The sequence below is a fragment of the Zootermopsis nevadensis genome, unplaced genomic scaffold (assembly GCF_977971745.1).
Source record: "Zootermopsis nevadensis isolate Lab colony 2312 unplaced genomic scaffold, Znev_1.0 Znev_ptg000021l, whole genome shotgun sequence".
Classification (NCBI taxonomy): domain Eukaryota; kingdom Metazoa; phylum Arthropoda; class Insecta; order Blattodea; family Termopsidae; genus Zootermopsis; species Zootermopsis nevadensis.
The window spans coordinates 19,572,909-19,598,430 of NW_028259153.1; the positions used below are offsets into that span (position 1 = coordinate 19,572,909).

Genomic DNA, 25,522 nt, shown 5'->3' on the forward strand with positions numbered 1-25,522 from the left:
AGTTTTAGCCTAGTGTCGTGGCGACTGAACAGCTTGAAACACGTAGAATTTATAAATGAATTTCTTGATGGAAAATTAAAAGAATAACATGCCGGTGGGATTCGAGGTTTTCGCAGCGGTGAGTCCGAAGATGGCCGTCTTCTGGGTTGTTGCGCCGTAGAAGTTTACCGACGTTTCAAAGGTCCTTGCTACCTCCATCATCAGGGCCCTGATGCATTGATGGTAACTGATGAAGGATTGTATCGTGATCTGTTGTATTTGTGTGAAAACATGTTTCATCAGAGAGTCATATGTAGTTGAATGAGCTATGTCTGTCTGTCCCCTCATTAAATTACTATTATCAGTATTATGGACACACATTGACCGACGTTTTGTGAAATCCGGTATGAACAACATGTAATCAGAATTATCTGTATCTCGAAATTATTGAACATTCTTAAGAACAATACCAAAATGGCGATCTTGTAGACTTATAGCGTGAGGAAAACACTAAGGACAGTGAGTGTAGTTCCGTAGCTTTGTTATTGAATCCGTGGAAACCGTGACTATGCAGATTTATTAAGGTACATTTTTAATGTTTTGTTACGTTGGTGGCGTGGAATTTGTATGATTTATGACGTCTACTATGGTGCGTGAGTGGTTTTATAACTTATTCCTTAGGGAACCCCCACGTTGACGCCAGTGACAATGGTTTTGTACTTATTTTTCTTCGAAGAGTGCAATTTTTCGTTATATACAGATTATATGCTGGAATATTTCTTCTATTTCTATGATCCTGTTACAGCATAGGCCTTGTTATTAAATTCTAGGTGGCGACATCTCCCGACTGATTCTCTTCTCTTCTTATTCTGCTTCAAATAATACCGTCTTTTTTTCTCATATTTGCTCCTTCTTATGTTTAGTCATTCTGCTTCTCGCCTTTTTTCATTCTGTTCGACAGATTTTCGCGAGCAGTCTGTCTGTTCCTGCGATAAATTCTTAGTTCTTGACGTTACGAAGTAATTTGAATGCAAATCGGATCATACTTTCCCCCCCCCCCCAACACTCATCTGATGGCGTTATATACAGTCTCATTGCTATGGGAGCTTCGCAAACAATGCTCCAGAGTTCGTGTGTGTTGCAGTGCTGCATCTCGCAAACAGTTCTCTGGCACTACAGATAACCAGTGCGCATCCATAAATAACTCTTTCTTGTATGCAGTTATTCCGTACGGAATATGATTCAAATTAAAATTGTAGATCTTCGTAAAATATGGGTCAGTATTTTTTGTTACGAACTTTAGTTTACGTACAATGAACCGTTAAAAAAATAGAGATAAAATTCTATATTAGTTTTATTTAAACTAGGATTTATATTCGAAATAAAAGGAAGCAGAAGCTGATAGTCACTCAGTTCGTCAAAAAATTTCTCATCTTTTATGGAACTCGTGGATTTGCTTCCTTGTTTGGAAGAGTCCGCCACGCTCACATTCACAATACAATTTTCCCAGAAACTTTTAGTGCAAGTGCCGAATTTCGTGAAACTTTGTCGGTATTTCCAGAGGTGGCACATGCGGACAAGAATTCTGACACAGCCTTCCATTATGCTCTCATTTTATGAACTTCATCCTTATAACGTATAATTAAAGATTCTGGACGAACAGACAGCGAGATATTGACAATTTACTGGAAACGCTCCTAAAACTGTTGAGATAATATTTTGAAGATCAGTTGTGAACCTATGTACCATACCCGATTTAATTCTAATCGAATAGGCGTCATTTGTGTATATAGAACATAAAAATGCCTGGCTTGTCAGCTAATATGTGAAATCCTGTTACTTGCTTTAAAAAACAAAGCTAATAAATCAATAGTGATGTTAATATCCTAGCAGTAAGAGTCCTGAAGGAGAGAGAGGTGTAATATTGATCATTGGGTGCAAGCAACGAATTATTCTTGCGGAGTTAGAAACCTTGAGCTGGAGACAAAAGGCAGATTGCCTCTTATAATTGATTTAGAGGTTATATGATCAAGTCTTACCCCTTAGTGTGTCCCTGAGGGATGTGGAGAATCCGCTGATTGGGTCTGCTTTGTCTCCCTTCGCAGATTGTTTCAGCTTAAGCAGTTCCACTACTAACTCGTCTTTCTGGAACGAGAAAACGAAAGTAATTGGTTTTCAGAATCATCCGACAGGTCAGAAGGAGGAGTGTTTAGCCTCATATTTTTATATTAAAAGGAACTAATGAAAGAACTAGGTTTACGACTGGGGTTTGTTTATGTTGGCTGTGTAACGAGTAGTTGACCTGAAAACAAAGTTACAGAATGATTTGAGGTTTTCACAGCGGTGAGTATGAAGACAGAAATCTTCAAAGTTACAGAAGTTTGAAGTACGAGGCGCGTCCACAAAGTAAGTTTCCCACTCGTCCCACAGCTAGCAAACCTTATTTTGCGTGAAGCGACTGTGCGTACGTGATAGAGCAATGACGTAGCATGGCGCATGCACTAACGGTACTTCCCGCGTTCTCACATTAGCATCGTTGCAGCTGTTGAAGATGGAGGTTCTTATTCCAGCTCCCGCCGACTGTGAAGTGCGGTCAGTGATAACGCTAGGCCGCACACGGCTCGACGGACAGCAAGTCTCCTGCAGGAGTTCAGCTGGGAGGTGTTTAATCATTCACCCTACAGCCCGGACCTCGCTCCCAGTGATTTCCATCTTTTCCTACACCTCAAGAAATTCCTGTCCGGTCAGCGTCAGCGTTTTGAGAATGACAGAGAGGCGGAGATGGTTGTCACACAGTGGTTCCAATCCCAGGCGGCAGACTTCTACGACACAGGTATTAAAAGTTGGTCCCACGGTATGACAAATGTCTCAATTCCGGTGGCGAATATGTTGAAAAATAGCTGGACACTTGCTGTATCTATTGCAATAAATATTTCCATGAAATTGTGTTTTGTTTCTGTAAACGGCCCCAGGGAAACTTACTTTGTGGACGAGCCTCGTATGATTGAAATTTTTAGGGTGATGACTGATCGCCCTTAATGGAGGCGGCAAGGACCTCTGAAACGTCGGTAAAGTTCTACCGGACTAGATAGCGCTACAAGAAGTGAACACGATATCGTAATTACCGCGTGAGGCAGATGACCACTGATGACGAATGTATGGACCAAACGTTATTACATTCAATTATCACAGCTTCTCTGTTACATATAAAACAGTAGGCAAGCTGGACCGCATTTGAATGGCATTGTGATCTAATAATGACATCACGATCACAGCATGCCGATCAGTGGTGTGTTTGATAACGTATTTCTGGCGTTGAAATCACAATTGCAGACAGATGACGAATCCCGCGTATGAGACTGGCATAGTTTTCAGTCATTACAGAATGTTCGTCGAATATGTTCTATAATTTCACATCACCATTCCATCTCTTCTTAGCTCAGATCATTTGCACAGAACATTGGAGCTCAGTGACTAGTGTCTGCTCCTCAGAATTAGGGTGTTCTCGGTTCGAGTCTTGGGCCCAAAGACTATTATTCTTAATTGAATTATATCGTTATCATCCTCCGTCCTTGACGCAAGTACAGAGATAATGTCTTCATATAAGACATGGTCGCGTACTCAGATTATTCACCAATCCCATTTTCAATGCCATATACACCATTAATTTGAAGAAGCGTTATTAATAATTAAGAACATTTATTATTTAAACGTGGCTGTCTTCCAGGTTATTGCATTATATAATCTGGCAGAAGTTTATCGACGTTTCAGAAGTTCTTGCTGCCTCCATCATGAATCTCCACTCATAGCTCTCGCTATGAAGGCAGCAAGCACATATGAAACGTCGATAAAATCAGACTACACGGTGCAGCATCCCAGAAGAGTCATCTTCGTACTCTCCACCGTGAGAACCTGAAATCTCTTCAGCTACGCAAGATTTTAAGTCACGCATTATTCTGAAGTAGCTCATGATAAGTTTCAGGGGGGTCTTTGTGGTAGAGCACTCGAGTTTCACATCTTAGTGAATATCGTAGAGATATTCACATCTCCAGACTTCGGGATTGAATGGATGGGTGGTCCCTGTGTATAAGTGGGCAGTAGGTTGTTAACGGAAACCTAGGTTTTGATATAGACCTCTAGAGAGAGAGACAGACAGACAGACAAATAGTCGGGTAAATAGAATTAATGTTTGGTTTGATTAATTGTTAAGTTATGTAACGCTGGTTATCTAGAACTTTTACCATGAAGCGTTTGATGAGATGGTTATGAGTAGGTATTCGATTAATAATGTTGGTGATCGGTTTGAAGTTACAATTCCAGCATTCATCTGCGTAACTGAGAGGAAAGTGAGGAAGTTCTCAGTCGGGATTGGTGGCGTTACAAACACAGCAACTTGGGCTCGGTTACGGAAACAGAAGTCACTCCGAACTACCCAGTTTATTTTCGTTGCTTAGATCGTGCTTCTGCAGAAGTGAGATTACTCTCGTCTCCGGAAAGAAGAGCTTAGTGAGAACTGAACAAAAATGAAAGAATAACTCTTCAAGGATCAGAGAAGCCGTACGACGAGTGAGTACCAAGAGCTGTGTAGAACGTCGAGGATCACGCTGCAAGCGTGTTTTAGTGGCGTTGTACTTAAAACTGAGGATTTTATAATGAGAGACAGTTCTACTTTCGTTCAGAATATTCGAGGTCACGTCTATGTCAAATTAAGGTGGAATGTTTTAACAAAGTTGCCAAATTTCGCACCCTGTCACGTATTGACGCACATAATAAAGTAGGACTCGAGGGTGTGAACTAGATGCATCTAGCGTAGGGATAAGTCCTTGCTACGGGCTTCCGTGCAGACGCGATGAACCTTCGCGTTACATAAATAGCTACGTTGTCTTGTCCAGCTAATTCACTGTCAACTTATCAACAAAAACTCAGCCCCATGCTATGAACTAATCCTTTCAGTAACAGTTGGCTAAGCTCATTAATTGTGGCTGCGGTGACAACGTCAGAACTACGTCTATTATGTTGAAGGTCCTTGTTAGACAGCTCAGCCTCTGTGACGTCCAGTCCGGGGGTGGATCGGTCTGTTGAAGGGGGTGCGACTAATGTCAACGTACAGCATAGGCTAACTCTTGGTTTTACGTGGATATACCAGAGGGTAGAAGCCTGAAAGAACGATGGCTTCAATGGATTCAGTTCGCATTGACGAATAAATTTACCTAATCATCGGAGCGCATATTATTTATTACTTTACCAATATTTTTTTTCTCTCTTTCATTACACGTTGACACGCAATTATATTTTCGCAACTCCTCACTACGGCTTCTATATTTAATAGACCGAACTTATAGTCCAACCATAACAATTAAGATGGTAAAGTTCATAAGATGGTAAAGTTGCGTCATATTGTGAAATAATAAGTATATATTAAAATATATAATAAAATTCAGGTCAATACACAAAACTATATTTGGATGTTAAAATTTAAAATTTAAATGTTAAAATTTAAAATTTTAAATTTGCGCCATTCATCACAATAAGGATGTTACATTAGAGCGCATTCATTCATTTCACAACATGTTTCGATGTAATACATCATCTTCAGGTGTTGTTTTTTAAAACTATTTTATATTATAATGCTTGCTTTTCAATATATTTATTATTGTAACATGTGTTCCGTTGATCCTCCCGTTTTTCGCATCTTATGTTTGTTTTGATTATTCATAAGTCGTGTTGTGTGGTGTATCACGTCTGCTCGGGTTGACTGTCTGTTCATGGAAGTTTTAACATTTAAATTTTAAATTTTAACATCCAAATATAGTTTTGTGTATTGACCTGAATTTTATTATATATTTTAATCAAAAACACAAACATGACGCATGTAAACCTTAAGTATATATTAAATCTTGTCCGTCTAATCACAATAATTCTTATTAAATATTAAAATATTACAATAATTAACATTTTAACATTTAAAATATTTAAAATATTAAATGATGTTCTTTATCGAAATATTCGATTTACATTAGACCATCATTTCTCATGTTTCACGACATGTTTCAGTTCCTGTTAATTATTGTAATATTTTAATATTTAATAAGAATTATTGTGATTAGACGGACAAGATTTAATATATACTTAATATATACATAACAATTAAAACAATTGGACATCAATGATACTGAAGCTATGAATACTCACACTTCATTAAACAGAATTCGACTCATATATAACACCCCAAGGAGAAGTCAATAAAATAATATTTATATAAAAGTATATTTTTATACCTTGAAAACTCACTTTGATGAGGAGTGACCCTAAAAAGGTCTTGTCTTCGGAAGTGCCCAAGAGAGAGAAACAAATTAGTCTTGCGGATAATTAAGACTCATTTGTTTCATTTACTTCCGTGAACTTTCTTCGAACAGCGGTTCTCAAATATGGTTGACTGTATCTAAAAACTTTAAGAAACTTTAAAATTTTAAAAATATGCTTACAGCCTTCTGTGTAACAAGCAATGTTAGTTCATGATCATTTTGAGTCTTATGTGACAAAATGCATGAATGTGTGTGTGTGTGTGTTGCTACGGAAATGCTGTTAAGGGATTTTGGGCTTTATGATATAATATTTATGACTGTATATGTTTTGTAATTTAAAATTTCTTGTCTTTCTTGACGGGCGATTTATTAGTAAAATAGTTCTGAGCGTATTTTTTAATGTGAGTACTGCGGCTTATCGGTCACACCTGTTCATTTGAGAGCATCAAAAGTTGGCATTAACAAATTGAAAATCTAGAGACAATAAGAGAGCAAATGCGCTGGAGTTGTTACGCTGTGAATACATTTCCTAATCTGTTTTTAAAAGGATGTTATATTTTAAGTTCGTCCAAAAAGCTATTAGTATAGATCAACAATACCAAATTTAATTGAAATTCGTCTGCTAATTCCGCGGAGTAAAAGAAGTGCACAAAGGACTGATTTACAGTGACCTCCCCATCACTCGTTCTTTTTTAAGCAGTTCGTATTAGATTCGCTTTGCGTTCTCGCCAAGTAGGAAGCCCCTGCATTCCCGAGCGACTGACGGGAGCCATTTCGCGTGATACGAGGAGGGCGAAGCTAATCGCGGATTCTCCTCTGGTGTTCGTGTTTGTTATTAGCTTTCTCCGTCTTTCTCACTCGCCCGTCAGTCCATTCTGTCGGAATTCTTCCGTGGCCCTGGTTATTTGTATCGCCTTCATTGCAGTGCTCTGTGCATTTCAAATTCTAAACCAGTCCCTCCACTGCAGTCGTAATGTCAGAAGCTGCTTACCGGAGTCACATCTCGTGATACGACGTGTTCGTACAGTATGTTCCAAAAAGATGTGTACGCGGCAGCAACTTTGGTGGCCGCTTGTAGGTCAGCTGCTCACCGCTGTCAACTGTGCCACGCAGCTGACGGTAGCCATTTTGAACACCCAATCCACTAAGTGCCAATACTGACGTATGTAATTATTAAGTTTACTAAAATTTCTTTGTTTCATTCATTTAATATGTGTATCCAGCCTTTTTGAAACCCTCTGTATATACTTCTTCTTCCTTCATGATTTGTTTTATTTTCTGGCTTCCGTGTCTCTCTGATATTTTCTTCTCCGTTTTCATTCTTTCTTAGTTTTTGTTCGTAGGTCTCGGGTTTGAATATCTGTCTACAAACTATCTCCCAATATTTCTAGTTGAGTCCTTTGGTCAGAATCTTTCGTCACATTATGTGATGCTCACAAAATAGGCCACGACTTCTTGCTTCGCATTTAGTCTTTCAAAATCGTTCTGTCATTCGACGATATGTAGATCTCGACTAAGGCATTCAGTTGGCATGGACACACATACTCACTCGGGCGCTATGACCCTGCCGTCTCTTGCCCGAGTACGTCTTCGTCACAAGCTGTGACGATCTGTGAGCTGTTCGTATTAAAAATCCCATTATACCTCCGGTTTGAATAAATCTAAAAGACTGTACCTTTGGAATTTCCACGAGGATTTGTAATTTTTTTTTTGTCCTGTAAACTCCCCCCCAGGGACTGTTGTACTGACGTAGGACAGACACGTTTCTGCAGCATTCTGTAAATGTAGACAGTTACAAATTTTGTTATCCTATTTTATGAGAAGGCTCTCAACCGGAAAGGGGGCCTAGTTAGCATTTTTAGCGTATTTACATGAAAATGAAGCTGAAAGTCTGTGTCATAAAATTCAGGATCGTACAAGGTTGTATCTGAGCTATTGTTCGTATAAAAATGGTGCTATTTCCTTATTTACGGCGATAAAATACAGTTTTGCCGTGCCTCTTTGTTTGGAATTTGCACGTGTTTTATGGTATATTTTATGGTAGTAGAAGAAGGAGGTGTTCTTATGTATCCAAATAATGATATATTATATCTAGGAGAGAAAAATGTATATCGGATTGTCAAAAAATTTGTAGTATTTTAAGATTTTTAAATAATAATACGAAATCTATTTATGGTCCAGAGAAGCTAAACTTTAGCTCTTCCGTCCCTCCTTCGTGACAGTGAAATTTGGACACTACGGTAGGGTAATAAAAACTGACTGAGGGTTGCAGAGATGAATGGCGGAAGGCACTCTTCTGGACTACGAAAGAAATGAAGACATTTTAGAAAAATCAAATCAAAAGAAAAAACATCATGCATAAAAAATTGTTGGTTTAAAAACGTGCACCGAATCCAAAACAAAGCTTGAAATAAGTTACCACACAACAAAAAGAAGACAACTTTGACGCCGACTTAAATTACTTTACTTGAATGACAAGAGCTCTCAGGCTCAGCCCACCCTCAAATGTCTTAAGTTGGCGACGAAACTCGACTACTGTGAGATTTGTGCATTCACAACACACATTTACGAACAATTCTTATAGATTAATAAATATTTATAAGCGGCCGCAACCGAACCACCTTTGACAATTATGACATTCACGAAACGAGAGATGTGAACAAGTTATGTAAACGCAAGCACCAACGTTACAGTCTGTTGTACTAAGGTTTAACGTATTATTTTTAAAAAAAAATTATGCTTGTTGCACGCGTGCGTCACGGGTTCGAATCCCTCTAATTCATGTTTTGTCATTTTATGTCGTGCTATGATTAAAAATATGTGACGGGCTGATCTCCCTAGCAGAAAGCATCATACCGGGTATCAGAAGATGTCTTCTAATGGATTCATTAGCCCCTTTTGTTAGAATACATCAGGTTACCTCTTCATTGAACGTAACATTAGTGTAGTGGTAATATAATAATGACAGGAGGAATGGTACAGTTGAAGTTGTCAGCAGTCTCCGGTTCGAGAACTGATTTGTTAGACCCCCTGTTTTCCTTGACTTCGGTATGACTGTCGATGGGAAGAGTCAGCCTGTTACAAATTTATGTAAGACAGTACAAGTCGCTTGTTTTGTTATAATTTTAAGAAGGCGACTTAGAGTACGTTTTTCTCTCTTGAGTTCTACAAAGTACCAGTACCTTCTTCTATTCTATTTACTTTACTTTAACGGCAGTGTTAATGATTAACTGTCTTGCTACTGGGATTCTTTTAGACGTCTGCTAACGACGCCAAGGCAAAGAAATGTCTGTATGAAAGACACAGAAGAACAAGAAGCTTTTCTGCTCGTACCGCTCTCGAGTAAAACAAACTTTCCTTCCTCTTCGCTAAGAAACAAATACGTTCTTTCTTAAAGAATGAAACGACCCAGTTGCCTCACTAGATTCTGAAAATGCCCTCTTATAAACTGCTATTGATTTTACAATAGATCTGTGTGCTTTTCTGCACAAATTGCAATAAATTGAAGCACAACGGGGAGGGTAAATCAGTCCAAGTAATTGAGTGTCTGAATAAAACTACGTAGACGGATTTAGATTAAAATCATTTTATTGCTGCCGAATGTTATTTGTCCCCCCCCCCCCCCAAAATCGGTTCAATGCAATCCTATTTATCTTTAAGTCCGATTCTAAATGTTTCAGATTTATCGCCTTTACAGTTTATCCTACGAAAAAGTAGTACATAACAAAATGTGGGCTCAGTGCCTATATAGCATATTAGGAATTATAACATATATGTAACAGTTTTAGATGTGACGTATATTTTAAGTGTGCATCAAAAAGTATCATTATAATTAAGAAGATATTTTGGAAACGCTTGTTGGTGGCATGAAGTTAAAGACAGTTTGAGAATTCTGTCTTTACAAAAGATTTAAAGGTGAAGATCATTAAAACTGGTCTGGTACTTCGACGACTGAAGTTAAAGTGAGAAGTGTGCGGAAATTCAAGAGAACTAAAGTATAAGGCAATCGCGAACTAATCGATTTTGCCTTTTTTTTTTAGTCTGAATATCCTGGAAGTATAGTGTGCACGGAGACGCCAGAAATGCATAAATAATTTTGGTTGGGAAATTAGAACGAGTTTGAAATGGCTGGGGATCATCTGTGGCAGCGACGGGCCCTGATATTTTTTGCGTTGGACTTCCGGGTTCTGTTATGTCAGTTTTGTTATACTGTAGGTCTGTTCATCCTGCTGACTGGTTAACGCAGGATTATGGACCGTAGAATACTCAACACCAGACATTTCCTTTGTTGAACGAAAACGCATAAAAGTACGAAAGGATTGTAATTCCAACTCGTTTGAAGGTATTCTCAAGTAGATCTGTTTCTGTCGTCTGCTTTTCTAGAATGATAAATTTCGATTACAAAGAAAACGTAAGAGTTTTAATGAAATTCATTTCCTTTTGAACGCAAAAAAACCTGCGCAGTATCGAAGCACAGTGGAGCACACTTTGTGACAGTTTTAATCTGGGATTATTCTTTCGAGAAGTAATTTAATTTTTTCATAATCGTGTGCACTACCATATCCAAATCGCAGAAAAAATATGTAGGTATGCAGGAGTTCTGTAAACATCTTCAGCTTTGTATTTAAATTAGTGTGTATCAATTGCAAAGCTTACATAGAGTCAAATGTTAAAAGGCAGAATGATTACAAATTCAGGATTTGAAATGCCTCACAATAATTTAACATTGTCTGTATTTTCTTGTTTTTGTCTTAATTTGACCATAAACACTGAATAACATAAATATGCTTGAGATGATAAAGTTGCGTCATATTGTGATAAATATATATTTGTTTAAATCTTGTCAGTCTAATCACAATAAAATTCTATTAAGTATTAAAATATTACTATAATTAACATTTAAATATTTAAAATATATTAAATGATGTTCTCTATCGAAATGTTCGATTTACATTAGAACATCACTTTTTACACGACATGTTTCAGTTCTAAAAGAACCATCTTCAGGTGTATAAAATTATATAAACTTAAATATAATTTCTTAAATGCAAACACGGCAATACTTCCAGACGGACGTAACTTCTCCACAACTTCATTTCTGGATGATACAAAAACAACAACAAAACGTTCACCCACACAAAATCATGTTAAGCACGACGTACATACAGAACAACTTCGAATATGATATTAAAAAATACAATAAAATCTGGAAGAAAACATCATTTGAAATCTGATAAACATCTGACTAAAAGTTGCATTTAAGAAATTGTATTTAAGTTTATATAATTTTATACACCTGAAGACGGTTCTTTTAGAACTGAAACATGTCGTGTAAAAAGTGATGTTCTAATGTAAATCGAACATTTCGATAGAGAACATCATTTAATATATTTTAAATATTTAAATGTTAATTATAGTAATATTTTAATATTTAATAGAATTTGATTGTGATTAGACTGACAAGATTTAAACAAATATAAACATGCTTCTTTTTACTCATGGATTTTTGTCTAGTTTCCGTGCTGTGGGCATAGCACTTGTAAATTTCACCGAAAATTAACACTTCGTTGTGCTCGTGGTTTTCCGGCTCGTATATTAATACCCGATGCTTATTTCTGAACAGTTTAATAAATAGCGATACTAAATCTAACGCGTCCAACAAGCTTATTGAATTACACGCACGATCGATTAACTTGCCACAAACTATTGTATGAAGAAAGAATGATTGTTCGTACAGATTAAATCGCATTATAATTTATAAATCCGATGTAATTCATCGTTCACAGATCTGCTATAAAAATAACTGGGAAATCGTTCATTTGTACTGTAACGGAGTGAACCATATTTGGTTTCTGGGGAGGAATGTTCCATTTATAATCCGGGCATTTTTTCAGCTGATTTAAAACTTTTTACTGCACAAGATTTGTCTTGTTTTAACAGACAGGTGTATATATATATATATATATATATATATATATATCTATATATATATATATGACATGTAGAAGCATGGTCTTCACATATATTTCTACTTGGAGTAGAATACGCGCCTCTGTATCTTGTTCTGTCTATAGTGCAGGCAAGTAATAAGTAGGTCATGAATAAGCCGCTACAATTGTCTCTGAAAGCCGAAGTTAATTTCACAGATATTCTGTTCCCTATCCAGAAAACACACACTCACAATACTATTTTGTGGGTGTGTGTGCGTGCTACATAATCAGCTGAAAAGAGCCCGAAAAATCTCAGATGTGTTAATACTGTGAGTGAGTGACTTTTAAGATACACCAGATGGAACGTCGTGTGAGTTGAGGCCACGCGTTACGATCTGAGAGGACTCTTACATGAAAGTTGTCAGTTTACGACTTAATTAACGCTGCATATACATCCCGAAGTTACGTCACCAGATGCGTAAATTGTTCATAAACAAGGCGTATCCGAAGCGACGCTGTCCTCGCAAGTTTGTTAACTTGCCAACAACCAGACAAGTTTCTGTTCCGAAGTTTACTAATTTATCCTCTAAATAATATGTAATATATAATAAGAATTTTAACCATAGTTTAATTTCGTGTAATTGTACTGTTAACATAAGTCATAGGTGGTCATCATCATCATCACGACTACAGATTAATTAAGCTTTGGGTATTTTCTGGTTATAAACATCAAAACTCTTCCTTCCACACTTATCAGTGGTCACGTCAAGCTTTCGAGTAAGATTCTTATACGCATTTATCTCCCTCGTGCCCCGAATATCTCATTCTTCTTCATTTAATCGCCTCAAAGTATTTAATGAAAAGCACAAATTAAGGAACTCCGCATCCTGGGATCTTCTCCAACCTCCTCTTGCGTACAATATTCTCCTCGTCGCCTTGTCCCAAAAGATTATCAGTTTCATTCATCCCCTAACATGACAGAACAGATTTTGGGACCACAAATATATTAGGCAAACTAATGTGGTGGAGTAAGGACTGAGTTTCTCACGACGGTGAAGATGTGAATTTTGTTCTTAACTGCATGCAGTCAGGTAGAAGTTCACCAGCGTTTCGGAGATCCTTGCTGCTTCCATCATCCTAGAGATGAGTCATCGCCCTGATGATGGAGGCACCAAAGACCTCTAAAACTTCAGGGATGTCACCAAGAGCCTTATTACACTTATGCAGAATGTGTAGTAGGTATTTCTATGTTTCCTTACAAAATTTTACGTACGTATCTCTAGTCATTCGTTTTATGACAGTGGTATTCAAACTTTTTTTGTTCGCGTACCCCCAGATATAATTTCTCTTCAACTTTGTACCCCCAAAGTTGTTGGTGTATAATTCAAGTTATACATAGTATATAATTACATTTAAAATGAATTAAATAAATTACATTACTGATTATTCAGTGTTTATCATAAAATAATATATGTTTTTTTTAAATTTCACGTACCCCCTAGGATGTCTTCGCGTACCCCCAGATATAATTTCTCTTCAACTTTATACCCCCAAAGTTGTTGGTGTATAATTCAAGTTATACATAGTATATAATTACATTTAAAATGAATTAAATAAATTACATTACTGATTATTCAGTGTTTATCATAAAATAATATATGTTTTTTTTTAAATTTCACGTACCCCCTAGGATGTCTTCGCGTACCCGCGGTAGTACGCGTACCCCAGGTTGAATACCACTGTTTTATGATAATGTTGCAGCATGTTAAATGTAGATTACACGTGATATTGTGCATGTGAAACTGGAGAGAATGTTGAAGGAAGTGGCCGCGGCCGATCTAAAGTCTACTATCCGGGCATTGCTCTCAATTCACTGGGTAATGTGGATTTTATATGAAGCAAAAAAGAAAAACAGCTTTGATGTTGGTAAGTGAATTTTTGCCTAGTCGAGGTCTACTTTCGTGCGTATCTGACTGTGCGTGTGATCGATTATCACGTCATAACTCAAACATCAGCAACAGAGGCTGTGGTAGGATTCGGAAGAGCGGAAATTTCGCACATAACGACTTGTGAAACGGACAATTAATGACGATTAGTCTTGATATTATTGCTGCACAAATCAGGGTTAATAGAATTGTCGTAATTTCCAATATTACGTACATAAGTGCAGGATGCTCGATGGAAATTGTTCCAATGAGGAAACCCTATGGACATCAATGGTAATAGCCGTTAAATGGGGATTAGGTGCTATGGAATTGCACATTTATGAACTTTTGTAAACCCCCCTCCCCTTCCTTCTATGTCTTAACACTCCGCCAGTAATCACAGGACGGGAAATTACAACTCTCACGTGAAAGAGTGGACTAACAATGAGGTTATAAAACGTGTGCAGCAATTAGGGTGGCTACCGATAAGACATTTTTGTGTTTTATTTGTAATTAATTCCGAATAAATTAAACTGGTCCAGAATGAGGCTATTTTCTGTGAACATTGTGAACACGTTCATGAAACGTTCGGTTCCGTAAAAGGGGATAATTTATTAAGCAGACGAGTAACATTTTTAAGTACATCATACTCAGTGGATTTACTTAGAATTTTGTGTCATTTAACGTCTCTGAATTGAAGAAGAGATGGACGAGTCCCGTTTCAAGGTCATATAAATTCTTTGCTCAGGACAGTCAATATCTCGCCCGAGATATTAGCTGGAGTTCTTCAACGCCCTGATGATTGGGGCAGCAAGTACCTCTGAAACGTCGATAAACTTTTACCAGACTACACGGCGCAAGAACCCAAAATTCATCCATCTTTGCTTTGTGGGGTTATTTCCCATCAGCAGAGTCCTACCAAGTGTATAATGTATCAAATGAAAAACCGTCATTACGTCAGGAGTTCTCAGTCCGCGACCCGTTGCTGCGTATTGTACGTAACGTATAATATTTATTGTAATGTTACGTTAATCTATTTGATGAAAAAGAACGTACCCGAATAAAAAATTTTTTTTTTTGCCAACGTCATCGGATTTTGGTAGTAGAATATATATGGTTGTCCGCAAGTTTTCGGTTTAATGAATAACTTCAAGTCTAAAATTATGACGTAGTAACAAACACTTAAAGGAATGCGTAAGAATAACTATAACAAACATTGAACTTTAATTGAAAGATCACTCAAGAAAGAGCAGTGTTAGACATTTCAATGACGACTGATTTTGTTAAAAAAAGAAAATTATTGGGTTATGTGTGAGCCTGTTTTGCACAAAGAAATTAATAATAAATATGTAAAAAAGAATATGTAAATTGTTCTAATTTAGGCCTATATCCTCACTGCCCCCCTAGTCTATACACAAAGGTAAACGTGGTCTCAAATCTGGGAAAATGTTCAGGAAGAGGATGCGGTAATATAAATGAAGATACATCGCTGTGTGTGCTGTTTAAAGTTTTATGGGGCACTTAGGCACCACAGCTGGGCTGGCCGTGTAGTGTTGGTAGCTGATGCACATAACAGTCCTGAGTAAACATGTTACAATTGAAGGCTATGAGTGAGAGGCTGATCAGGTTATAATCCTTACTGAAAGCAATCTATCTAGGAAAATTGGGTTACCAAAAGTTGTGTTGGTGGCCATGTTTCATCATCAGTATTAATTAATGCCTCGCCGTTTTCCTCTTAGCGACGAGGGAGGCTCATTATTAAAACAGGAGGTTCTGAGATGTGCAAAGTAAATTAATGAGTTGGTTCAGGAGCTGCTGGCTAAACAGCAGTACAAGCCATTAACACAGCTTAGAGGCAATTTATCTACGCCACCTGTACACACGTGTGTGTCAGTGGTAGACCGACATGCGTGTGGCGAAGACTTTCAGAATCACCATCAGTCTTGACTGCGTGATTCCACTGACTGTCAGGGCTGATTGACCCTTTCTCTGACTTAATAACTGTCTTTCGAACGGACTGGCTACCTCAGCGACTCACGGTATTGGATACTTTGTAAGGGCCGATTTCTGTTCTCTTGTTCAAGATGGAATCCCAGAAATACCGCCATTGTTTCCCAGCCACACTCTGGTGTTAAATTTTTTTCATTCATTCTACATGTCTTACTTACCTCACCTTCTTATTTAGTAATCCAATTAATCCTAACTACTGGGAAATACTGTTTTCCGTTCCGTCAATCTCGGGTAAAGGCAAATTTACTCCTGTGCTTAAGCAACAGATGAAGGGTTAAAGATAGTGAAGGTAACCCACGTACTGTAAACCTTCTAAGTAGACTTAAGTATCCTGATTCACGCTTGGGCCTCGTCACCTCAAGGGAAATGCCCCCCGTGTCTGGGATGGCTACACAGTCACTTCGGATGTGGTGGTGAAAAGCCTCTGTGTTCCAGCCAGATACCAGCCACGTTACATCTGATTTCCAGCTTTTAGATCTCTTCTCTTAAAGCCGTCATTTAACAACGAAACTCTTGATGTTGCAAATATTTACTGTGGAGATTAGTCTTGTCGCTTCTGGATGAATGTCCGACTTGTTGCTCAGGGGCGGATGCAGCCAGTCTGTCTTCCCACGAGGTTCGAGGTTGCTCTCAGGTGTCAGAACGAGTCGGGGTTCGTCTGAATTCAGGGCGAGGATGTCACACTCACAAAGCTTTCGTGGCAGCGCGTGAGGTGACAGTTACAGTCCGAATATTTTATAGTGGCTCGTGAGTTCTGACTGTGCAGGAAGTTTAAGTTTCAGAGGCCAGTCTGCGAATAGTTGCGTAGCCTATTTCGGGAAGCTTTAGTGATGATTGTTTAATCATTCAGTTCAATTATGACTTCTCGCAAGCTTGAATAAAAATCAACTGACAGTGAATATTTGCATTGAATTTAACCTTGTTTATTGTAAGGGAAGATTTATTTGCAGTTGTAATTATTCGGTGTAGCGAAGAACTTTACTTCCACGGATGGTCTGAATGTGAACAAAATTTGTGTAAGTTTAATTTTGTTTATGCATGTAATTTTCATTTAAAATTCCTTCTGCTGAACTACGTAACTTTAAAACTTTATTACTTTCTGACGATGTCTGTCTTCTGGGTTGTAGCACCATAAAGTCTGGTAGAAATTTGCTGACATTTCAGCGGTCCTTGCTGCTTCCATCATCAGGGAGGTTTCTTTGAAGACAGCCATATTCATACAAGCCGCCGTGAGAACCTGAAATGTCACTTGTTTCTTCTGTTAGAATGAATAATAACGTAGTTTAAGAGCTTTATGTTTGGTGAAAGCATCCAAAAGTAGCTGTGAAGCCGAAACAGATTTGAAGAAAATCTGTGAAAGGTAAAGGAATAATACAGTGGTGATGATGCTTAAAACGTCCGATAGCTCACTGTTGCATTGCAAACAACCTGACATCGTCAGTTGTAGCTTGTGTCTGTAGGTATACATTTCGTCGGTAACGACGAGTTATTGAGACCCTGCTCCATTGCTCGCCAATTTCCATTTTAATGGAACTTTATGCAGCGAAACACAAACGTTTTTGTTCAATGACCTCGTTTCAACGGAATTCAGATTAGGGTGGGTTTCCTTGCGACAACATACCAGTTGTTGAAAAAGAATAAAATCCCTGTTCGACCATTTTCCAGCGCCATCTTCACACTAAAGCTCCAATAAACGAAAGAATTGGGCCATGTTGAAATAGGCCGAAGCCTATTTATTCTGTGCTTTGGTTAAAGTCTTGTGTCTCGATAAATGAATATTATAAATTGTTTACAGAACTCAAACATAGTACGGCCTAAACATCATACAGGAGAAGTAAAAGTAAAAAGTAAAGTTTGTCCCACTACACGCCATGTAGGCGTTTGGGGGTGAGTGGAGGTATAGCTCCTCTCTTCCTTGACCCCGGCACTAGATGGGGGTGAGTGGTCAGCATCACGCCCCGGCCGGCTTTACCTCCGGGAAAGGACCCCGGTACCCATTGTAGAGGAGGCTGGGTGGGCCCCAGAGCCGGTCTGGACGCAGAGGCTAGAGGAAAAAATCCTCTGCCCTCGTCGCGGATCGAACCCCGGTCGTCCAGCCCGTAGCTAGTCACTATACTGACTGAGCTATCCCGGCTCATATACAGGAGAAGTACACGATTAATTTTTACAACTTGAAGGGGAGTCCGGGACATGTTGAAACAAATTTTAGATTTGAATTTTTTTTTTCATTAGTCTTTCGCAATTTACTAACACTCGTAGTGAACATTTATCACATATTAATTTGTGAATTTAAACTAAAAATAACCATTGCATTAAAATAGGATTCAAACACTTACATACGTAGAAAAAAAACATTATGTAACTGTTGCAAAATCACCCGCTCCCGTGTCATCGTCCTGATGATCTAGGCAGTAAGCACCTATTAAACGTCTGCCATTTTATACGAGATCACACCCAACATCCTAGAACCTGAAATGAAGACCGAGGCTCTTTTACCGTCCGGCCGTACGTTTCATCATCGGAAATACATCGAAAGGACATACAACATATTCAGTGTGACGATTATTAAACGAAATAAGAAGGGTCAGATTAGTTTTAACTGTGCAGTGTGAAATCTGTGGATTCTTCCACGTTGTAACGGAAGACGACTTCTGCAAAACGTTACGAGCGCGCCACTTAACAGCGTACGAGATAAGAAAAATAGATGAGATTTGAGGTTTTCGGGCGGTGAGAATGAAAATGAGGTTGTTCGTAGTCGTGACGCCGTGTGGACGCCTTGTACATGCCAGCATATCGGAGAAATATTGATATCAGCCTGCGAGCGAGCACATGTGGCCTCGCAGTATCGCACTCTATTGTAGTTGGTTTGATTATACAAAGTAGGTATCCGATAAGGCTTTGCCTCTCGCTCAAATCCGTGTTCTGTGTTAGAACTGGACCCTTTAACGTGCTGATGGTGGGTCGTTAAAACGGGAAACTGCGAAGGCTCTGGAAGGTGACAGTGTGTGTATATCCAGCGAGACTGAAACTTTATAGAATGTTTTCCCAGATCGAATAAAACTTATTTAAATCAGGAGGTTGTTATTGTTACACCGAATTCCCGTCTTTCATGTTTTTAGGATCTTTTTGCAATCAAACGATGAATTTTGTCCTTGTCTGTTGGGGCTGTAGAAATTTACGATATTTAAGGCTCGGAATATCAACATATATATTGAATAAGATGCCAGCGATTCAATCTGTGTTCCCTAAACCTACTTCTCTACGGCTCATTTATACTAAGTATCGATTGTCGTTCAGTTTATGTTACAGAATTCTTGCTTACTCTCTTACAGTAGTTTTTTCAAATATGAACATTTTTTTCCTTGTGATTCGCATTGAAGGATGAAAATTGTACGTAAAACTCTTTATCGCGAAGAAGCAAGTACGAACTGCGACGAGTGACTGTACAAAGTCTCTCAGGCGAGGGGCTGCAAGCTTTGGGGTTTTCCTTCGGCGTACTTTGTGACACAGATGTAATAATTTCTGTTTCGCTATGCAATCTGCTTTTTGACAGTAGCGTGTGAAAGGTAGAGGGAGGGGAGTTGGCACTGCAAAATCTAAATTAGGAATCTGGTACTTATACAAATTGACAGAATGTAACCACAGCTGTCTGGTAGTTAGCGAACTTTATTCTTCACTTCAAATACTATAAATTTTGTATGGCGTACGGGATAAAACAATAGAGCTAACTCGAATTTTAGCAGTGTGCTAGCTCAGGAATTATAAATACTGAGCAGTGACTGCCTGTCTACCTGATTTATATCGTACTGAAAATTGACAAGGTACGGTATCTTTAACCTGACGTGTTTTCATTTTCATTTTTTTTAGTGTTCTGTCTGACGACAGGTCCATATGAACAGGATCCTTCTTCCATCCTTTTCTCGGACTGGGACCTGTTCATATACGTTCTTGGCAGATGATCCAGAAGTGGTTTGCCATTGCCTTCTTCTGTGTGTGAATGGAGTAATTGTTGGGATGCCACGGAGAAACCGGGGAAGCCCCCCGGAGGAAAACTCCGTGTTGCCTAGACCACGGCCTTGCCCAACGCAAGTTATAAATTCGGGCACCGCCGGGAATCGAACCCGAGACCTCAGGATTACAAGGCCAGAGTTCTAACCGATAGACCACCGTGTGTTATTTATATCAGAATGTCTAGACTCAAATGTTTATTGCTTTAAATACTCGATTATAGCCGAGTTTCAACAGTAATTATAAGAATAATAATACAGAAAAAGGTGTAGTAAGAAGGTAACACAATATCTACAGGGCAAATAAATAGCTAGATTTATATTTACTCCTGCATTTATCTTCTGTCCGTCTGTCTGAAGTACTTCAAAACTTGATCAACATAGCTTCGTTTATGAAAAATATATGCATCAAGTGAAGGCGAGATTAACGTTAATGTATAAAGGCTTTATATTGCACGTATTAACCCTTACTTGTCAACTGACAGACAAGGTCGCTGAAATCTGCGTGTTTGATAGATTGTATGGCATCTGGGAGGGATTATGGATGTGGCTGGCAAATATGGGCACGTGATGTGGAGAGCGACGTAGCTTGTGGATGGTTGAACACATGGTGTTACCACAAAGGTACCGATTATAGGGTGAATAGGGCTCTTAATTAGATTCTCTGTCAGTCCACATACCTTGTTGTTGTAGTTCGCTCAAATTGTGTACTAGATATTATAAGCAGACGAACAGAGATATCAATTGTGTTTGTGTACACATAACAGGAAAATAAGTGGAGTGGTGCAGTGTTAACAGATTGGCTTCATTCGCTTACATTGTGCACTGTCCCTTAAAATACGCTGTGTAAATTGCTCAGACTCCCATTTGAGGTCTATAGGGCCTGATTAGATGTATAGTTACATAATATTCGCTGTACCAGCCTTGGTATGTTGGGGATTTAACGTTGGGTACCCACTACGAAAGTCCAGGAGCGGAATGAAATGTAGTTAAATGAATTTCATACGGAAAACCAAAGGCTCTACAAATTAGACTATATAATAAATTAAATTATAAGAATTTAAATGAATATATACTCTGTAAATGATGTAATAAGGCAACATCGTAATAATTTGTTGCAATATTTAAATAAAATGTAAGTTACAAGATTACCGAAAAGAGCACTTCAGAACAGACCTTTAGGAAATAAAGACTTAGAAAGACCAAAGAAAAGATGGTGAGATGTATTGTGAAGATGGAACATGTAAATTTCCTGATCCATGGAGTGAAAAAGAAGGAGAGGTAATTTTGATTGCGGTCTTCTGTGTTGTGACGCCATGTATTCTCCTTGGTGGTTACCAACGTTTCGGAGGAACGTATCGGTTCCATCTTCAGGGACACAGTCACTTCAAACGTTATTAACAGCTTACAAAAGCACACGGCGTTACAAACCATAAGACCACATCTGATGGCTTCGCCGTGAGAATATTAAATTTGAATTTGAATTTGTGTCCAGTCTTTCTATGCCATATGAACAAGGCGTTCGTGGACACGACGCAGTTCGAATTTGTCTGGATCTGGAACATCTGCGTATTTCGTAAAACTGAGAGTGTTCTTATTTGAGAAGTAAATTTCATACGCAACGCAATTTGGGTTAAATAGTTGTGTGGAGGTGAAAGGAAATCGATTTATGCAAGTTGAATACCAATCGTAAGCCATTCCAAGAGTTTCAGTACCTGAGAATTAAGAGTCCTCTGCCTGTTTTAAAATTTGGGGGGGGGGGGGGATAAGGGGATTGTAGAGAAGATTTGGAGAAGTGGTTATAGGAAACTTGAAATAGAAGGGTCAGGCAGAGTGGATTCAAAGTTTGAAAAGGTTTTATTTAAGAGAATTATCGAGACGAGGGGAAGATGGCGGTGGGTGGGATCGGGGTGGGGAGAAAAGATGTGAACCTGGATTTTGAAGTGGTGGTGGGGGGGGGGGGGGTGAGACATTGCGGACGATTCCAAATACCACAACTCATCAGCCAAAGTGAAGACTCAAAGCTTCATTTCAGCGAAACGAAGTAATTTCCTGGAGCATCTTTGTTACTACTGAAATTTCATTGGAATCTTTTCTTTAGATATAAAAAAAAAATTCAATATCCGTACCTCAGAGGTACATGACCGCAACTCTAGTCCGTCTTCTAACAATCCTCTCACCGTCGAATGTTTTATTCTAGGTCGTGACTCCAGTGTGGTCGTAATTAAACGACGTGTCTCATAGACGTGGCTTATCGCTGTGATGCGTGAAGAATCGCGGACATCACCACGAAACGTCTGACAAGGGAATTAAAAAATGCGGCATATGGAATAAATAAACCATGGTCTAGCGGTTATAACGCTGGCCTTGTAATCCTGGGGTCTCGGGTTCGATTGCCGGCGGTGCCCGAATTTATAACTTGTGTTGGGCAAGGCCGTGGTCTAGGCAACACGGAGTTTTCCTCCGTGGCATCCCAACAATTACTCCATTCAAAACAGAAGAAGGCAATGGCAAACCACTTCTGGATCATCTGCCAAGAACGTATATGAACAGGTCCCAGTCCGAGAAAAGGTTGGAAGGATCCTGTTCATATGGACCTGTCGTCAGACAGAACACTAAATAAAATGAAAATGGAACAGTCTGTAAGAACTAGTCACCCATCGAAGTATACATATTTATTTGTGTCCGTCAATCCTCCGACCACACAATGAAATATTCATAAGAACTTCGGAATGCCAGTTGTAATATAGACAACTTAATGACTGTTACAGAACTTTACTTGCCGGCTGAAATAACAAGGGCAAGGAATCGATTGGATTTTTATCGCAAGAAGAAATAGACTTTCCCTATTAGGAATAGAAGTGTTATTGTTACGAAAGTATGTTTTGTCAGGTTTACTATCCTCACTTCGATCCGCGTCGACATATTTAGAAACTAGGTCCCTACCTCTAGTGAAACACAGAGATCTGTTGTAAGATTTCAGGCTCTCGTAAGAAGTGTGTGAAGATAACTTCTGTCTTCTGAGGTGTTGCGTCGTGAATTCTGTTGTGTTTACCGCGGATTCAAAGGTGATTGTTGCCCCCAGCATCAGAATTCATCGCTCTGATGATGGAGACAAAAAGGAACCTCTGTACGTCTGTGTGGGACGAACAGGAAATGCACGGAGTCTGTTAGAAGGAAAATATTAAGGGGGAGAGAGAGATTATTAGCGCAAATGTCAGGATAATAATAATAATGATAATAATATTGATGTTCGAAAAATAAAATGTGAATGTGTGGACTGCATTCAGTTGACTCGGGGTAAAGTCTAACGCTGGGATTTTTTTAACTTTGGTTTCCGTGGAAGTAGTGATATTTTTGACCAAGTTAATAACTATGAATTTTTCAATAAAATCTTGATAAGCGATCAGTCGCATGTTTAGGCAGTTGAAAATCAAATGATTTAAGGCCTATATTGTGAAGTTATATTATATTATTATTCAGTGTTCTGTCTTACGACAGGTCCATTGCTCTGCCCAAAAAGAGCTCTCCAGTTTTCCCTATTCTTCAGATTCTCGTTTTAATTCCTGGAACTTCATCTTCTTTCCTTGTTTGAGATCGTCAGCTGTATCAGTCTTCTTCCCAGTCCTCGCTTTCCTTCAACCTGGCCTTCGATGATATCACTCAGTAACCCATTCCTTCTCATAATATGTCCCAGCCACTTAAGCTTTCCTTCGTGTAATCGCCTGCAGAATGTTTCTTTGCTCGTTGACTCTCCTCAATACTTCTTCGTTGGTCACTCGATCCGTCCACCTGATCTTCTCTATTCTTCTCCAACACCACATTTCAAAACTCTCCAGGTATTTCTGTTCCTTCTTCCTGAGTGTCCAAGTCTCTGCTCCATACGTAACACTTCACTAGTTTCTTCTTCATCTCCAAGCCCAACTTGCTAGTGAGAAGTATCCTCTTCTTGACGAAGGCTGCCTTGGCCATGGCTATCCTTGCTTTTACTTCCTTGGTGCATAGGACGTCCGTCGTGATTATGCTTCCATTTGTGAAGTAGGAAGTCGTAATATATGAAGAGGATTATTGATAAATATTTTCCATGTTTATGACATTTTAATAATCAGTGAAATAATATTATTACATTTTATTAATACTTATGTAAGGAAAATTGTTTGAGTGGTAATAACCACACGCACAGTATCCATCGTATGGAGAGCTCTTTGTTCCCTTCAAATTGTTCCCCATTTATTTTCTTCCTCAACAAATATAGTACATCATTATTTTCTCTTTCCGTGCATTTCCTTTTATGGGCTACCTTAACAAAGACGATAATAAATCAGATATCATGCCAGCTTTGTAAAATGTCGATTTGATTTGAAATAGCAGTACCTCCACTTACCAGCTAATGAATGTAACTCCACGGAACTGATTTTGAGAAACTAATGGTCGCTCAGCTAGTCTAGATGTTTTGTATCGTTTATAGCAGTGGTATTCAACCTGGGGTACGCGTACCCCCGGGAGTACGCGAAGATATCTTAGGGGGTACGTAAAATTTAAAAAGAAAAATTATTTTATGATAAACACTGAATAATCAGTAATGTAATTTATTTAATTTATTTTAGATGTAGATTATATACTATGTATAATTTGAATTATACACCAATAACTTTGGGGGTACAAAGTTGAAGAGAAATTATATCTGGGGGTACGCGAACAAAAAAGGTTGAATACCACTGGTTTATAGAACATAAGGGTTTATAATTAGTGGAAATAGTAATGTTTGGTATGTTTTAAAAACAGAGGATAGGGAATAGCCATATTACGTTTAACCTTAATTTTAAAATCACAAAAAAGGTTGAATACCACTGGTTTATAGAACATAAGGGTTTATAATTAGTGGAAATAGTAATGTTTGGTATGTTTTAAAAACAGAGGATAGGGAATAGCCATATTACGTTTAACCTTAATTTTAAAATCACAAAAAAGGTTGAATACCACTGGTTTATAGAACATAAGGGTTTATAATTAGTGGAAATAGTAATGTTTGGTATGTTTTAAAAACAGAGGATAGGGAATAGCCATATTACGTTTAACCTTAATTTTAAAATCACAAAAAAGGTTGAATACCACTGGTTTATAGAACATAAGGGTTTATAATTAGTGGAAATAGTAATGTTTGGTATGTTTTAAAAACAGAGGATAGGGAATAGCCATATTACGTTTAACCTTAATTTTAAAATCACAAAAAAGGTTGAATACCACTGGTTTATAGAACATAAGGGTTTATAATTAGTGGAAATAGTAATGTTTGGTATGTTTTAAAAACAGGATAGGGAATAGCCATATTACGTTTAAACTGAATTTTAAAATCACTTGTGTTT

General features: G+C 38.3%; 1 protein-coding gene across 2 annotated transcripts in view; it reads right to left on the minus strand.

Annotated features, from left to right (window-relative positions):
- LOC110828601 (uncharacterized) overlaps positions 1-25,522 on the minus strand; it is a 184,205-nt gene that overhangs the window by 34,329 nt on the left and 124,354 nt on the right. For both annotated transcript variants that reach the window (XM_087353038.1, XM_087353040.1), the window contains exon 3: positions 2,019-2,124. In XM_087353038.1, coding sequence (XP_087209164.1) covers positions 2,019-2,124 — 106 coding nt within the window. The remainder of the gene's footprint in view (positions 1-2,018; positions 2,125-25,522) is intronic.